Source organism: Salarias fasciatus, chromosome 7, assembly GCF_902148845.1.
Source record: "Salarias fasciatus chromosome 7, fSalaFa1.1, whole genome shotgun sequence".
NCBI lineage: Eukaryota > Metazoa > Chordata > Actinopteri > Blenniiformes > Blenniidae > Salarias > Salarias fasciatus.
Genome location: NC_043751.1, coordinates 2,633,358 through 2,651,139, shown reverse-complemented (window position 1 = coordinate 2,651,139; position 17,782 = coordinate 2,633,358). Strand labels below are relative to the sequence as shown.

The window sequence follows — 17,782 nt, the reverse complement described above, 5'->3', positions numbered from 1 at the left end:
GATCTACACCCCTCAGAGCTCCACCCCTCAGAGCTACACCCCTCAGAGCTCACACTACACCTCACTACACCTCACACTCCAAAACTCACTTCAGATCACAGCTGCTCAGTCACAAATCCACTTCTGGTTTAGATCACAAAGGAAAATTTAGTGGAATGGGCGTCGATCTCCTGACCTTTAACCCCCAGAGAGAGTGTCCTCTAGATCACACTAGTCTGCGTCTTCTGCGTCTGTGTTCAGTCACATCAAACACGGATCAGCAGCATCTGAATACTGTCACACACTGAGCAGTGGATGTGTGGGCTCACTGTTTAGCACACACACACACACACACACACACACACACACACACACACACACCATCAGCTTCTGTACATTAACATGAACCATGTTTATGCATGATCTCTTCTGTCCTCCACAGACACATCGGCCACGTGGGCTGGGATCCAAACACAGGCTTTGATGTAAGTACCGCACACACACACACACACACACACACACACACACACTGTGCTCCAGCAGCATCTTCACGTACTGCTACAGTCCACCTCTGATGTTGAGAGTCAGCAATGTCTCCGTTCCTGTGGACATCCTGTCCTCCAGAGTGAGACCCTCAGAGGACACACACACACACACACACACACACACACACACACACACACACACAACACAGACACACACATGCAGGAATACAATAGTGAGTTGTGTGTCGGCCTGATGATGAAACCACACAATAGGCTTTTGTTGCTTCATATTCACAAACATGTCTGAGGAAACACACACACACACACACACACACACACACACACACACACACACACAGGTTCATATTTCTATCCTTGTGGGGACCTTCCATTGACTCCCATTCATTTCTAACTCCTGACCCTAACCCTAACCCACACCACAACAAAGCCTAACCCTAAAGAAATGTTTTTGACCTTTGACTTTTTTCAGTAACAACAACATGGTCAAGAAAACACTGTTTCCCCTCATTAGGACCGGAAAAAGGTCCCACAAGGCACGTCGTGCAGGTTTTCCTATCTTTGTGGGGTCATTTGGCCCCCACAAGGATAGAAATACGAGTCCACACACACACACACACTCTCTCTCTCTCTCTCAGCGTTGCAGTGGCTTGACTCCACTGAGCTCCTGGAAGCGTCAGGTCTTGGTCGGTGTTTCACTTTGGAGATGATGGACATGTTTGTGGAGACATGTAGTTCTCATGTTGCTCCACTAGTTGGTGCTGCTGGTTGTTTCTGAAACAAAACCACACACACATTCTGCAGAGAACAAGACACTCCAAACATTTACAGTGGGAGAACTCAGAGAACTGGGACCAGGGCTGGGAGAACGTGGACCGGGACCGGGACCCGGGCTGGGGAGTCTTGACACTCTACAATCAGCTGTTTGTCGTGAATATTCTGCGGTGTTTCATGTCCATGATGGAAGTTCAGAGCTGGATGTGTGTGTTTGAGAGAACTGGTCCAGTTGGTCTAATCAGACTCTGAAGGACGTTCGGTCCAGAGTCCTCCGCCATGTGGAAGACCACTTTAGAGGTTAAAGCTCAGAGACTGGGTGTGGTTCCACAACAGCTGCAGTCCGACTGGGAGGAAGCAGAGTCCCGTCTCTCTCACACGTTCAGGCAGGGGTCGCCCAACGTTTTTCGATCGGGCCACATCAAGTCTCCTTCCTGTGATGGGGGCGGGGCCAGTCAGTAGCAGGAAATGACCAGTGTTATTGCAGTTATGATGATAATGTGTTGCAACGCCCTTTGCTTGGCCTTGGCGCCACCTGTTGCTTTAATAAATAGTAATGAAGTCTTCAGTGTGTATTTGAAGAACCCCCGTTATTCCTTCATTTTACCAAACAACACAAGATGATGCACACCAGCAGCGAGGTGAGGTGGTTTTCTAGCAGGTACAGGTGAGTGACCAGGTGTTTGTCTTCACAGGTAGTGAAATAATGTTGATGGTCAGAATCAGAAGTCTTATCTTGGCGAGCTGATGTTTTTAATTGTAGACAAAGGTGAGTTAATTGTAATGAAGTATTTTGTGTATGCAGGTAAATGTGTGTAGGAAGGATACGTGACAAACAGGCTTCCACTCAGTTTAGGATTAGAAGACAACATCAATCTGAAGTTAAAGGAGACATTATGCTGTTTTTCAGTCATGATACATATTTCTCAGAAGCCCAAAAACATAGTATTTAAGTTTGTTCGCCACAAATTCCTCCTTTGTTTGGAGTCGGGCTGTCGCGGTAAACCGGTATTGACGATAATCGTGGTAATAAAAAATGAAATTTCAATATCGTGCTCAAAATGCGCACATGATAATATCGGAAAGAGGATCTAGAGCCACTTGAAACGTGTATTTTCAAAATCCGCTCCTGTTCTTCTGCCCTGCTTTGTCTCCCTCCTGCAGCCCCCCTCCTCTCCCCCTCCCCTCACATATAAACACAGCAGAGCAGCGGTAGCGGCACGGCTCCTAGCTAGCTAGCTCCCAGTTAGCGAGCGTCACGAGTGAACTAAACATGTCGGCGGTGGCCGACAGCGACAGCAAGACGCTCTATCCTAACCTGAAAAAAGTGTGTTTAGCAGCACTGACTGCACGCTGATGCAAGCCGGGTAGCAGTGGGGCCCCATTAGGTAGGTTCCAGACGTGTCATTGTAATGTGTCCGGGGGGTTTCAAGTTGTGTCGCTGATATCCGCCGTCTTCTCCGCCGGCCCCCTTCCAGCAACTAACCGGTGAGTCCTCAGAAAAGGGCCCCATGCGGGGGATTTTCAACACGTTGTCGTTGCAGCGTCTAGTGTAGCGCCTTAAATCTGTCATTGAAATTGACTGATGTCAGCCGTCCCTCGGGGCCCCCTTCAGCTCGGGGCCCTAGCCAGTAGCTTCGCCTCTGGCTGGAGAGAAGCAGCTGCTGCTCATTCCGCCTCGGATTTAAACAAACAAACAGAAGTTCTCGGCAGTGTGGTGGTGGGACAGGATTTCACCCCAACAGGGCCCGAGGGTTTTCAGAACCCACCAACCCTACGTACATTACGCCTCTGCTGTGGATCCTCTGTTCATCAGTTCATCAGATTTTAATTAGTTGAGTGTAACTACACTTTTTGTATGCAGTTGTACAGTCACTGTTCTCATATTGTTTCAACACCTCATTTGACAGGTATTCTGACTGTAATTCATCTGGGAAAAGAGAGAAAACAAACAAAAATAAAACTAAAGATGAATCTAAATGTTTGTTCCATTATTAGTTAAATCTTTGCTGATATCGTGATAATATCGTTATCGTGATATTTTTTGCCCACAATAATCGTCAAGAGAAAATTTGATATCGTGACAGCCCTAGTTTGGAGTTTCAGGGTCTAAAAAGGGTCAGAACAGACTGCTTCTGAGCCTGCTTCCCGGTCTGGCCACGTCCACTCTCTCTCTCTCTCTCTCTCTCTCTCTCTCTCTCTCACACACACACACACACACACACACACACACACACACACACACACACACACACACACACACACACACACACACACACACGGTGGGGGCACAGCCAGGGGGAGGAGTTAATCCACTTTTTTCAGGACAAGCGGACCAAACTCAACTGTTTCAGCTTCAGTTTGTTTCATTTTCACAAAATGCGGTGCAGCAAGACAGGGAGGAAACGGACCGTTTTCAAATTTGAATGTCAAAATGCGGCTACGACAACACATACTGATGTAAGAAACTCTTCACAGAGTGAAGAAAGCAGAATATGTCCTCTTTAACAGTCTGAAGCGGGGAGCAGTGGTGTGAACATGATGCTCCAACCATGTTTTTAAGTAGTTAGAAGAGAAAAGGTTCAGAGCGGTCAGTGCAGCCAGCTGATGTGAACAGTGTCACAGTGACCTGCTTATCCCATGATGCACTGCGGTGTGATATCAGCTTTTGGAGCCCCATTACTTCAGGCAGGCTGTACCCAAATTAGCACAACGCTGCCCCCTGCTGTTCATTGTTCATGCTTTACTTTATCTTGCGTTCAATGACGAGGGATTAAACCGATTTATTTGGGATCATTAAGTGGGCCGAGCCAATTGGTTAGGTGGGCTGGATCTGGCCCGCGGGCCGTAGTTTGGGAACTCCTACGTTGAGGGAATAAATATGACTCTGAACATGCAGACAAATGTTCAATTGTCACCAAACTGGTAATACTGAAAATATTGACAAGCTCAAATATCTAAGACAGCTGAAATATCTTCCCAAGCTGAAACTGTTACAGTGGGTCTGAAAAGCCAAAATGGCACAAAAAAAAAAAAAAAATTCAATAAACTGCCCGAAGTGCTGTAAACAGCTTTCATGGAAAGAAGTGCTAGAAAGATTGAAGTGGCCCGATGATTAAAACACTTACTGTTTTCTTTTCTGCTGCAGGTGAAGCCAAAGATGTGTAAAAAAGCAAAAATTGGTTAAAACAGCTTATTGAAATTTATTAAAAAAAAACAGGGAAATGACAGGAGAGCTCAAATGTTTTAAATAGTTTAAAACACAACCTGAGTACATAAAAGGACTGAAATGGTGTAACAGTGAAATTTACTGAAAGAGGGAGAGACCACTACAGAGACTAAACTGTTGCTTTCCTTCATTTAAAGGCGTGAATGTGGTGGTGGCCACTTGTAGTGATGCTGGGTGGCCAGCAGGGGTCAGTGCAGACTACAGACCACTGGAGAAACAAGCTGACAGACCAAGAGGCAGAGCGGAGCTGTCAGAATCCACATGCTCTGTTTAGAGAGCTGCTTTGTAAAAACCTGCATGTCCTAACTGGTTATAATGTTATGGCTGATCAATGAACCTAATGTGTTTTGAGATTTTAGCGATTATGTGGCGATTCCTCATGAATTCTGGGTTGTAGTGTTTTCCAGACTTTGTCTACTTTCTTCCTTCAGCTGGTCTCTGCGACTGGTTAGTGACCTGTTAGTGGCTTAAATTAACACTCTGTGACCACTAGGTGTCACTGCACGACCACAGACACAGTTACAAACACCAGAGAAAAACCCCGTGAAGGCACAGCAACAACGTCTCCATAAAGAGAAACCTCCAGGGCACAATTTAAGTTGAATCACTGTCGGTATGAAATACATGAAGCTGGAATGAACAGAGCAACACAAAGAGTTCTGTGACTTGAAGATGTGGATTTACAGTATGAAAACTAGAAATCGCCCAGTCAGCTGATTTAGGTTCAATCGGAATGTTTAGACATGGAAGCCTGAACTCAGACCAATGTGGAAATGTTCAGAATACAGCGACAGTGTAGTTTGTGATGGTGACAGTGGGCGGCGCCTCTGTGGACTCTGATTCACAGCTCAACAACCTGGACCCGGAGCTCAAGAACCTCTTCGACATGTGCGGCATCTCTGAGGCTCAGCTGAAAGACCGCGAGACCTCCAAAGTCATCTACGACTTCATCGAAAAGAAAGGCGGCGTGGAGGCGGTGAAGAACGAGCTGAGGAGGCAGGGTAAAGACGCTCATACACAACCCAGGCTGCGCTCACACTGCAGGCCTTCATGCTAATCAGAGGGGACGGAACAGGGTGACTGATGGGGGGGACAGAACAGGGTGACTGATGGGGGGGACAGAACAGGGTGACTGATGGGGGGGACAGAACAGGGTGACTGATGGGAGGGGATGGAACAGGGTGACTGATGGGGGGACGGAACAGGGTGACTGATGGGGGGGACAGAACAGGGTGACTGATGGGGGGGGATGGAACAGAGTGACTGATGGGGGGGTGGAACAGGGTGACTGATGGGGGGGACGGAACAGGGTGACTGATGGGAGGGGATGGAACAGGGTGACTGATGGGGGGACGGAACAGGGTGACTGATGGGGGGGACAGAACAGGGTGACTGATGGGGGGGGATGGAACAGAGTGACTGATGGGGGGGTGGAACAGGGTGACTGATGGGGGGGGGGGGAACAGGGTGACTGATGGGGGGGACAGAACAGGGTGACTGATGGGGGGGATGGAACAGGGTGACTGATGAGGGGGACGGAACAGGGTGACTGATGGGGGGGACGGAACAAGGTGACTGATGGGGGACGATGGAACAGGGTGACTGATGGGGGGCGATGGAACAGGGTGACTGATGGGGGGCGATGGAACAGGGTGACTGATGGGGGGCGATGGAACAGGGTGACTGATGGGGGGGGGATGGAACAGGGTGACTGATGGGGGGGACAGAACTGGGTGACTGATGGGGGGGACAGAACAGGGTGACTGATGGGGGGGACGGAACAAGGTGACTGATGGGGGGGACAGAACAGGGTGACTGATGGGGGGGGACGGAACAGGGTGACTGATGGGGGGGATGGAACAAGGTGACTGATGGGGGGGGATGGAACAGGGTGACTGATGGAGGGATGGAACAAGGTGACTGATGGGGGGGGGCGGAACAGGGTGACTGATGGGGGGGACAGAACAGGGTGACTGATGGAGGGATGGAACAAGGTGACTGATGGGGGGGACAGAACAGGGTGACTGATGGGGGGGACGGAACAAGGTGACTGATGGGGGGGACAGAACAGGGTGACTGATGGGGGGGGCGGAACAGGGTGACTGATGGGGGGGACAGAACAGGGTGACTGATGGAGGGATGGAACAAGGTGACTGATGGGGGGGATGGAACAGTGTGACTGATGAGGGGGGGATGGAACAGGGTGACTGATGGAGGGATGGAACAAGGTGACTGATGGGGGGGATGGAACAGTGTGACTGATGAGGGGGGGATGGAACAGGGTGACTGATGGAGGGATGGAACAAGGTGACTGATGGGGGGGATGGAACAGGGTGACTGATGGAGGGATGGAACAAGGTGACTGATGGGGGGGCGGAACAGGGTGACTGATGGGGGGGCGGAACAGGGTGACTGATGGGGGGGACAGAACAGGGTGACTGATGGAGGGATGGAACAAGGTGACTGATGGGGGGGATGGAACAGGGTGACTGATGGGGGGGACAGAACAGGGTGACTGATGGGGGGGATGGAACAAGGTGACTGATGGGGGGGACAGAACAGGGTGACTGATGAGGGGGGGGATAGAACAGGGTGACTGATAGGGGGGGATGGAACAGGGTGACTGATGAGGGGGGGGATGGAACAGGGTGACTGATGGGGGGGGCGGAACAGGGTGACTGATGGGGGGGACAGAACAGGGTGACTGATGGAGGGATGGAACAAGGTGACTGATGGGGGGGATGGAACAGTGTGACTGATGAGGGGGGGATGGAACAGGGTGACTGATGGAGGGATGGAACAAGGTGACTGATGGGGGGGATGGAACAGTGTGACTGATGAGGGGGGGATGGAACAGGGTGACTGATGGAGGGATGGAACAAGGTGACTGATGGGGGGGATGGAACAGGGTGACTGATGGAGGGATGGAACAAGGTGACTGATGGGGGGGCGGAACAGGGTGACTGATGGGGGGGACAGAACAGGGTGACTGATGGAGGGATGGAACAAGGTGACTGATGGGGGGGATGGAACAGGGTGACTGATGGGGGGGACAGAACAGGGTGACTGATGGGGGGGATGGAACAAGGTGACTGATGGGGGGGACAGAACAGGGTGACTGATGAGGGGGGGGATAGAACAGGGTGACTGATAGGGGGGGATGGAACAGGGTGACTGATGAGGGGGGGGATGGAACAGGGTGACTGATGGGGGGGACGGAACAGGGTGACTGATGAGGGGGGGGATAGAACAGGGTGACTGATGAGGGGGGGGATGGAACAGGGTGACTGATGGGGGGGACGGAACAGGGTGACTGATGGGGGGGACGGAACAGGGTGAAGGTGAAGATGTTGAACATTGAACATTTTGGGGCGATAAGGTGATGGGAGCAGTGTGGTCAGAGCGCCACCGTGTGGTCTGAGATGGTTGTTGGTGATCATTGGGCGTGTTTCAGTGTTTGAGCCGTGTTGATTGGCCGCCTGGTGCTGCTTATCAATGTTGTAGTTTAATGTTTATCTCTCATCCACTCCCTGTAGCTCCGCCCCCCCCCCCTTCCCGTGGAGGCCCTCCACCTCCTCCACCTCCCCCTCACAGCTCTGGCCCCCCTCCCCCTCCGTCCCGAGGGGGCCGTGGCGCCCCTCCTCCCCCTCCTCCGTCCAGAGCCCCAGCCTCTGCGCCTCCTCCACCGCCTCCTTCCAGACCGGGAACTCTGGGCGCCCCCCCTCCCCCGCCTCCCCCCACCAGGGGTGGTCACCACCAGCCCCCTCCTCCCCCGCACCATCACCACCACCAGCCTCCCCCTCCTCCTCCATCCTTCTCATCCTTCTCACACTCCTCTCCCCAAGCCCCGCCCCCTCCCCCTCCCCCGCCGGCCCAGCACCAGTCCCCGGTGAGCAGTGCCCCGGCGCCGCCGCCTCCCCCTCCTCCCCCCCCTCCACCCCCCGAGGTCGATGGAGGAGGAGGAGACTCGCCTCGCTCTCCGGGTCCCGGGGGTAAATCGGCTCTCCTGGAGCAGATCCGAGGAGGAACCCAGCTGAAGAAGGTGGACCAGAACCACCGAGCGCCGGCCTCCAGCGCGGGCCGCGACGCCCTGCTGGACCAGATCCGGCAGGGGATCCAGCTCAAGACCGTGAGAAGCCTTCAGTGTTACAGCCTCGCTGTGTCTTTAACCTTTAATGAGGACCTCAACGAGCTGGGCCGGGTCTGTCTCCCTGTCCTCAGGTGTCCGAGCTCCCGGAGTCCAGCCCCCCCTCCCTGGCACCGACCGCCGGCATCGTCGGCGCTCTGATGGAAGTGATGCAGAAGAGGAGCAAAGCCATCCACTCTTCAGGTAACCGCCAGCTCTCCACGGAGTGCAGGACCACTCCTGTCTAACGCTCAGCACAGTGCTACTGCTGCAACCCAGCACCCAGAGCAGGGACGCTTCCAGTCCCGAGAGACTGGAGCTCTGCAGGGGGACGCTTCCAGTCCCGAGAGACTGGAGCTCTGCAGGGGGACGCTTCCAGTCCCGAGAGACTGGAGCTCTGCAGGGGGACGCTTCCAGTCCCGAGAGACTGGAGCTCTGCAGGGGGACGCTTCCAGTCCCGAGAGACTGGAGCTCTGCAGGGGGACGCTTCCAGTCCAGAGAGATTGGAGCTCTGCAGGGGGACGCTTCCAGTCCCGAGAGACTGGAGCTCTGCAGGGGGACGCTTCCAGTCCCGAGAGACTGGAGCTCTGCAGGGGGACGCTTCCAGTCCCGAGAGACTGGAGCTCTGCAGGGGGACGCTTCCAGTCCCGAGAGACTGGAGCTCTGCAGGGGGACTGGTTCCAGTCCCGAGAGACTGGAGCTCTGTATCGAGACTGGTTCCAGTCCCGAGAGACTGGAGCTCTGTATCGAGACTGGTTCCAGTCCCGAGAGACTGGAGCTCTGCAGGGAGAAATGAGGAAAAACAGCTAGTTGGTGAAATGACGGTAACAAGTTCCTCCTTCAGTTTAAGAGCAGAACCACATGTCCAGTCTGGGTCCAGGTTCAGGTTCTACAGAGTTCCTCCAGAGGGACATTTGTTGTCTGTCCTCCCAGAAAGAGAAGCGCTGCAGGCCTTGCTGTGTTCTGGTTCCTCTCAGTGGAACTTGCCTGTTTGGGTTCGTTCTTCAGTAGAACTCACACTGGAGGTTCCTCCTGGGTGCTTAGAGGTGCTGGTGGGGTTCTGGTAGCCTGGTAAACCGGAGCCGCCTACTCCACATCTGGATTGTGGAGCTAGGGGGGTCTGGGGGAGCAGGGGGCGTCGGTTACTCCTTTGACTGACAGCGCACTTCGGCTAATCAGAGCTTCAAAACTAATACGCCATCAAAATGCGTTAGCTTCTCTCAGGGTTAGCTTTAGCTCTTTAGCTCTAGCTTCTCTCAGGGTTAGCTTTAGCTCTTTAGCTCTAGCTTCTCTCGGGGTTAGCTTTAGCTCTTTAGCTCTAGCTTCTCTCGGGGTTAGCTTTAGCTCTTTAGCTCTAGCTTCTCTCGGGGTTAGCTTTAGCTCTTTAGCTCTAGCTTCTCTCGGGGTTAGCTTTAGCGCTTTAGCTCTAGCTTCTCTCGGGGTTAGCTTTAGCTCTTTAGCTCTAGCTTCTCTCGGGGTTAGCTTTAGCTCTTTAGCTCTAGCTTCTCTCGGGGTTAGCTTTAGCTCTTTAGCTCTAGCTTCTCTCGGGGTTAGCTTTAGCTCTTTACCTCTAGCTTCTCTCGGGGTTAGCTTTAGCTCTTTACCTCTAGTTTCTCTCGGGGTTAGCTTTAGCTCTTTAGCTCTAGCTTCTCTCAGGGTTAGCTTTAGCTCTTTAGCTCTAGCTTCTCTCAGGGTTAGCTTTAGCTCTTTAGCTCTAGCTTCTCTCAGGGTTAGCTTTAGCTCTTTAGCTCTAGCTTCTCTCAGGGTTAGCTTTAGCTCTTTAGCTCTAGCTTCTCTCAGGGTTAGCTTTAGCTCTTTAGCTCTAGCTTCTCTCAGGGTTAGCTTTAGCTCTTTAGCTCTAGCTTCTCTCGGGGTTAGCTTTAGCTCTTTAGCTCTAGTTTCTTGACTCGCTGTTAGAACCTCTCCAGGCCAGACTCTGGCTCTGCTGATTGTTGTAATTCTTGGTATTTTTGCTCTAACTTTACTCATTTCAGCTTTCCGACGAGGGTTAATGTCATCTCTGTAATCTCCGCTACGTCTGTTTGGGAAGAAGCTACGCAGTGATGGCGTCACTTCCGGTTCTGCCACCGGAATTCACCAAAAAAACTCGAAAACAAAAAGCGGCAACACTGATTGGCTCATCAGTCAAACTGCTCCGTCGCATTGTATTTGCATTGCCTTATCCCCAGACCCTCCCAGCTCCACAGTCCAGGTGTGGGCGGGGCCGGTTTACCAGGGTTCTGGTGTTCTGAGGAGTGGGCGGGGCCGGTTTACCAAGGTTCTGGTGTTCTGAGGAGTGGGCGGGGCCGGTTTACCAGGGTTCTGGTGTTCTGAGGAGTGGGCGGGGCCGGTTTACCAGGGTTCTGGTGTTCTGAGGGGTGGGCGGGGCCGGTTTACCAGGGTTCTGGTGTTCTGAGGGGTGGGCGGGGCCGGTTTACCAGGGTTCTGGTGTTCTGAGGGGTGGGCGGGGCCGGTTTACCAGGGTTCTGGTGTTCTGAGGAGTGGGCGGGGCCGGTTTACCAGGGTTCTGGTGTTCTGAGGAGTGGGCGGGGCCGGTTTACCAGGGTTCTGGTGTGGATGAGGAGTGGGCGGGGCCGGTTTACCAGGGTTCTGGTGTTCTGAGGAGTGGGCGGGGCCGGTTTACCAGGGTTCTGGTGTTCTGAGGAGTGGGCGGGGCCGGTTTACCAGGGTTCTGGTGTGGATGAGGAGTGGGCGGGGCCGGTTTACCAGGGTTCTGGTGTGGATGAGGAGTGGGCGGGGCCGGTTTACCAGGGTTCTGGTGTGGATGAGGAGTGGGCGGGGCCGGTTTACCAGGGTTCTGGTGTGGATGAGGAGTGGGCGGGGCCGGTTTACCAGGGTTCTGGTGTGGATGAGGAGTGGGCGGGGCCGGTTTACCAGGGTTCTGGTGTTCTGAGGGGTGGGCGGGGCCGGTTTACCAGGGTTCTGGTGTTCTGAGGAGTGGGCGGGGCCGGTTTACCAGGGTTCTGGTGTTCTGAGGAGTGGGCGGGGCCGGTTTACCAGGGTTCTGGTGTTCTCAGGAGGAACCTTGTTCTAAACAATACTTTAAGATTCACTCTTCTCATGCTTCCGTCTGAATGAGAAAAGAGACCAACAGCTTTTCCACCTTTTGTTTCGTCCATCCAGACGAAGATGAGGACGACGATGAAGACGAGGACTTTGAAGACGACGATGAGTGGGATGACTGAAGCCCCTCCCCCGTTCCGCCGCCGCCGGACCGCTGACACTAAGATCTCCTGAAAGTCCTCCAGATTCAGACTCATTGTGATGTAAATGTACCATTTTGCTGTATATTTATTTTTGCTTCTTTTTCTTTCTCTTTTCAACAATGACTCTAATTATTCTGTGCAATACCTCGTCCCTCCATCCTGTCCACCCCGTCCGTCCGTCTGTCCGTCACCCTTCTCTCCATGTGTTCGGTTCTGCGTTACAGAAAAGGGAGACTTGGGTGCTAACAGGCCGGATCCTCTTCGTGTGAGATAGTGGTTGCTTTAAATGTCAGATAACACTATTTTCTTACCGTCCTTCTTTTCCTAGTTTCCAGGTTTCTCCTGCTAAATCAGTTTAACCGTCTTATTTTTTCTTGAAGACCAAAACGACTGAGCGATCATCAGTGTTTCTTTTTTTATATAGTCTGTATTTGCACACGTTTCTACCATAGTTTGTCTTTTTACTTGAAGTTGAAGAGACTGAATGACCCAGTTAGTGACTCCTGATGGGTGAACCCTGGGAGTTTTCTTCTTAATGCCTGATTGGTTGATTTTTGTTCTGACATCATCCCAACAGGAAGCAGCACACCACTTTACAAAAATAAAACTCATCCGTCCATCTGTCCCCGCCCCCCCGTCCATCTGTCCCTGTCCCGTCCGTCCACCTGTCCATCCAGACAGTCTTATGCAATGCCACTGTAAATGCCTCCTCATGAAAACTAATCCAAGAAGCAAATAACAAGAACCAAAAGTGGCGTGTTCCAGCAGCTTGAGGAGTTCTGCAAGGCGCCGCGAGGAAATCCTAACAGCGCTGCTCTTAACTGTGGTGGAAGATTTTTCCGTCCGGAGATACTGACATCCGACCTGTGAAGGGGGGAGGGGAGACATGAAAACACTAAATTGTATACCTGAATAAATGTTAATATTTACAGAGAGACGCTGGTGTTTTGTGCTTTTTCCAAGCAAAGTTTGTACGCTGGGAGCTCCGGAGAGATCCGGCGCAAATACAACAGGCAGTCTTCGTTGCCACAACTGTAATCTCTGTCATGTTGAGCGTTTTAGCGCATAACACTGTTGATGTGTTGCAGTGGTAACAGGAAGTCCAGGAAATCACCATCCTCCCTACACTTGGTAGTGAATCCATTCGAGCAGCGAATCATCGCAGGGCTCCGTCCGTGGTGATGGGGACGAGTTCTCACATCGGGAGCTGGGTTTTCTCAAAGTTTTTGAAAGACTGGAAATGTGCTCTCCTTCCATTTGCTCCTTCAACAGCTCCTCGTTTGCATTCATGTCAGTGGAGATCATCCCAGTGAAAATGCACCGCGGGGCTGTGTCACCTCGGTTGACTCGCCTAATTGCAGTGAGAAACACTCGCAGTCTGCAACGTCCTTCCAGAGTTGCTGAGTCAAATCTCTGGCCATTCCTTCAGAGCGCGTGTAACTGTATTCCTTGATAGCAGGAGAGCTTTAATTGAAGACATTTCCGATTTCTTTTTTTAAAGGGACTTAAAGCTGCTGTGGGCAGGATTTTGCTAGTCAATGCTATTTTTTCTGTGTTTTCTTTGGATTAAATGTTAGAGTATCCATTGATAATCCTTTAGGATTGCAGCATAACTGCTCTACCGCGAGGGCGCAGCGTTTCCATCTGTCTCTGTTCTGAGCTGAAAAGGAATCTCAACAGCTCCAGGTATCTTTGACCAATCAGAAGAGCCCCTGAGGCTCTAACCGTGATTGGTTGAGGGGTGTTCGTCGCACAATCTTGTGGGAGGGGATTTAAGGGCGTGATGTCAGAGAAAACAGGACAGGATTGGCTGTGCTGGGTTTCAAATGGCCATCTTAGATGGGTCAAATCGCCATTTTGCTTAAGTAACCCTAAGCAAGATGGCGGAGATGCGGAATCCTGCCTACAGCACCTTTAAGGCAACTTTTCAAAATGTACCTCAGTGCTGCCGCGATAGGCGCTGCGGGGAACTGCAGCCACCAGCCAAGGCGGCGCGGGAGCGCCACAAACATTTTACAAAATGTCCGTCTTCACAGCGCTGCACCAGGGATGCTCCTGCTGTTCACTACGTCGCGGTTTACTGCAAGACCACAGCGCATATTATGTGATTTTTGTCAGCATCTGTTTTCACTCCCAAATGCAGCTGAAGTTCCCTCCATGAATCAAACGCAGATCCAATATTTATTCGGGTGCCTGCGGCTTCGGTCTTGTTTTTTTTTTTTTTCTGACTCGCGAGATAACGCCGATAAAGTCCTTTTTTTCTTCGTGGTGTTTTTTGTGGGCTTTGAGTGAATGTAGTTATCCGATTGTATGGGGGGGGGGCTCGGCTCGTGCTTGGATTCACAGATGGGAGTAAATGTATAATATACCGGGAGAGCGGACAAATGAAACTACAAATAGAACTACAAATTAACTTTCTTCTGTTGATTCTTGGTTTGTCAGCAAGTGAGCAGCGGTGTATTTGCTGATTCATTTGACATGTGGAGGAGTGGTGTGGGTCTCCTCTCTGCTCTACTGCAGCAGGGGGCGCTGCTGAGACTGGCCGCCTGTGAGTGCTTTGGGACGGGGGAGGGGCTCACGCAGCACCCGCTGCCTGATGAGGACAGCGGAGACGTCCTGTCACGTCTCCACAGCACCAGAAAAAGTTGCTAAATTTGTCGCTAGTGGCTTTTGACAAAAAAAAGTCGCCAAGAGGCTTTGGAAAGTCACCAGATTTAACGAGAAAGTCACCCCTGATCCCAGCAGTGTTTGAGTCCGCGTCCACGGCGGCCATGTTCTTCCTGTTCGGCAACGCGCATACAGTGTCAATTTACGTCACATCCCCACGACGGCGCGGGAAATTCGGACCCTGAACAGCAACAAATTATTTGGCTCACAGCCTGTATAAGGTAACAGACAGATACGCGGATTGGCCTGTTATTTTAGGTTTTTAATGCTTCACGACCCGTTAATGCATGTGAAGTTTTTCACAAATCTTGCCTTCAGTCCCTTTAAAGTCTTGAAACGAACCAGCTGCTCTTTTCCCGTCTTTCCGTCTGGGAAGGACTTCCTCTGTTTAAAGCTGGTGTCCGGAGTTTCCGTTCGTTTGTATGTATCATTTTTCAGCAGAGCTTAAATGTGTCAGTCTGGTTCCATACTACAATATAATATTAGCATAAAGCAATATAAAAACTTATTTATGAGCCCCGCCTTCGTCTCATAGACCCCCATGTTATCCGAAAAAGCGCCGGTCAGCTTCAGCCAATAGATTTCGAGCTCCCGCATTCTCGTGCTGTCAATCAAAGTGTGGAGCAGCCAGAGAGCACGGCCGCTCGCCCAGCAGAGGAGAGTTAGCTCTGCAGCAGATATATCCACTGTCTGCTGAACATCCACCGTAAACAGCTCAACATGGAGGATGCTGTAGGACTCAGAGGCTCTCATTTTCACCCGACGGATAATAGCGTGCACAATTAAAGGGGCGTGGCTTGGTCGCTCATGAAAGCAGAGGGAGGGGGAACCTGAGACGCTGGATTAAAAAAAACTCTGTCTTTCAAAACTCCGGACACGAGCTTTAAGTCACGTGACTCACCAGGAACGATGCTTCGGCGGCTGCCTTTGCTTTTGTGGTTGGATGAGAGAAACACGACGGCTGTCCGGACAGCTGGGATTTTAACTTGTTCACCTTTATTTCTGTCATCTCACTTTTTGGTGGAAAGTCAGTCTCAAAGTTTTTATAAACAGTCTGAAAATGCCGCTCCACATTTCCCTTCTTTTGAGTCGCAGTGGCGCTCTGCCAGACGAGGCAAACGCACTTGGAATATGACATGGTGAAAAACAGTCCTCCCATTCCGTATGAAGCGGTAGGTTTTAGGCTTCCTGCTTGGTCCAGCTATTTCACACAATCTTATACCCTTCTTAAATTTAGTTTAAATAAACTGGAGGCTAGCTACGCAACACGCTCGCTAGAGAAATCAGTGGGTTTTCGCTGGCATGCGTATGGCGACACCCCGGAAGTCGACAAGTGATCAGACGTCGAATTGGTGGATTGATGGTGGCCGATCATCCATCCTCTACCGTTTAATGCCAGGCCGTCGACCAGGCGATTGAAATCGACGTATTGGACACCCCCGATTTAGAGGAAGTGGTAAAGACACCAGTTAGTTCTGAGGCAGTGGAACGTACTGCTGAGAAGCTGCAGAGCTGCTGTCTCATTTAGTCTGAACTCTACTGTTGACTGAATCAGTTTTCTTCACCAAATTCAAGTCAACTTTTTTTATACACAGGGTTGCACATAATATTTTTCATCTGGTTCTCAGGGGAGAACCTTGGGTTGTTGCTTGGTCCTCACATTTTTAAATACATTTTTTTCCCACGCCTACCAACAGGAAGAACCAAGTAGAGGGATGCGTGGACAGTGTTACATAGCTGCTTTAATTTCAACTGAAAATGAAGAGAAGCAGCAACAGAATGTCTGAAACCTTGTAACTTTCACAAAATATAACAGTGTTTAAAGCTCTGAAAAAAAAACTGCTCGTACAGTATCTGCTTTTTATCACATAAACCAGCGGTTTTCAAAGTGTGAGGCGCGCCTCCCCTGGGGGGCGCCAGAGGGCTTCAGGGGAGGCGCAGCGAGCTTTTTTTCCCTGTGAGGCTGCAGTACCCCCTGCGCGGGAGTGTTGACTGAACAGCAGTCCGAAGTATTATGCGCATCATTTTACTCACAACAGCAGAACATTACACCTGAAGACAGCTCAGAGTGAGCACCGCCCCCCGGTCCGACAGTACGGGTGAACACTGTCCTATCCAGCACTCACATGCACCTTGCTATCCCCAAATCTTGGTACGCAAATGAGCGTTACAATGTTTCACCAGGTACGCATTTTTTAATTTGGTAGCGCATGCGCACCAGCGCACTGCTTATGTGCAGCCCTGTTTATACAGCACAAGAAACACTCATCTGAAGACAAAGAAAAAAACAGCAATTCCACCTGAGCAGGAAGAGGTGAACCCCAGAGAACCAGGCCCAGAGGAGACTTCCTGCAGAACCAGACTCAGAGGAGACTTCCTGCAGCACCAGACTCAGAGGAGACTTCCTGCAGAACCAGACTCAGAGGAGACTTCCTGCAGAACCAGACTCAGAGGAGACTTCCTGCAGAACCAGACTCAGAGGAGACTTCCTGCAGAACCAGACTCAGAGGAGACTTCCTGCAGCACCAGACTCAGAGGAGACTTCCTGCAGAACCAGGCCCAGAGGAGACTTCCTGCAGAACCAGACTCAGAGGAGACTTCCTGCAGCACCAGGCCCAGAGGAGACTTCCTGCAGAACCAGGCCCAGAGGAGACTTCCTGCAGAACCAGACTCAGAGGAGACTTCCTGCAGAACCAGACTCAGAGGAGACTTCCTGCAGAACCAGACTCAGAGGAGACTTCCTGCAGCACCAGACTCAGAGGAGACTTCCTGCAGAACCAGACTCAGAGGAGACTTCCTGCAGAACCAGACTCAGAGGAGACTTCCTGCAGCACCAGACTCAGAGGAGACTTCCTGCAGAACCAGACTCAGAGGAGACTTCCTGCAGAACCAGGCCCAGAGGAGACTTCCTGCAGAACCAGACTCAGAGGAGACTTCCTGCAGCACCAGACTCAGAGGAGACTTCCTGCAGAACCAGGCCCAGAGGAGACTTCCTGCAGCACCAGACTCAGAGGAGACTTCCTGCAGAACCAGACTCAGAGGAGACTTCCTGCAGCACCAGTCTCAGAGGAGACTTCCTGCAGAACCAGGCCCAGACGAGACTTCCTGCAGAACCAGACCCAGAGGAGACTTCCTGCAGCACCAGACCCAGAGGAGACTTCCTGCAGCACCAGACTCAGAGGAGACTTCCTGCAACACCAGACTCAGAGGAGACTTCCTGCAGAACCAGACTCAGAGGAGACTACCTGCAGCACCAGGCCCAGAGGAGACTTCCTGC

The 17,782-nt window shown here is 51.6% G+C and overlaps 1 protein-coding gene across 2 annotated transcripts in view; it reads left to right on the top strand.

Annotated features, from left to right (window-relative positions):
• LOC115392151 (neural Wiskott-Aldrich syndrome protein-like) overlaps window positions 1-12,771 on the top strand; it is a 44,495-nt gene extending 31,724 nt beyond the window's left edge. For both annotated transcript variants that reach the window (XM_030096682.1, XM_030096681.1), the window contains 5 exons: window positions 422-464; window positions 5,333-5,486; window positions 8,022-8,614; window positions 8,707-8,815; window positions 11,756-12,771. In XM_030096682.1, coding sequence (XP_029952542.1) covers window positions 422-464; window positions 5,333-5,486; window positions 8,022-8,614; window positions 8,707-8,815; window positions 11,756-11,817 — 961 coding nt within the window. In that variant the 3' untranslated portion in view covers window positions 11,818-12,771. The remainder of the gene's footprint in view (window positions 1-421; window positions 465-5,332; window positions 5,487-8,021; window positions 8,615-8,706; window positions 8,816-11,755) is intronic.
• Window positions 12,772-17,782: the final 5,011 nt, after the last annotated feature.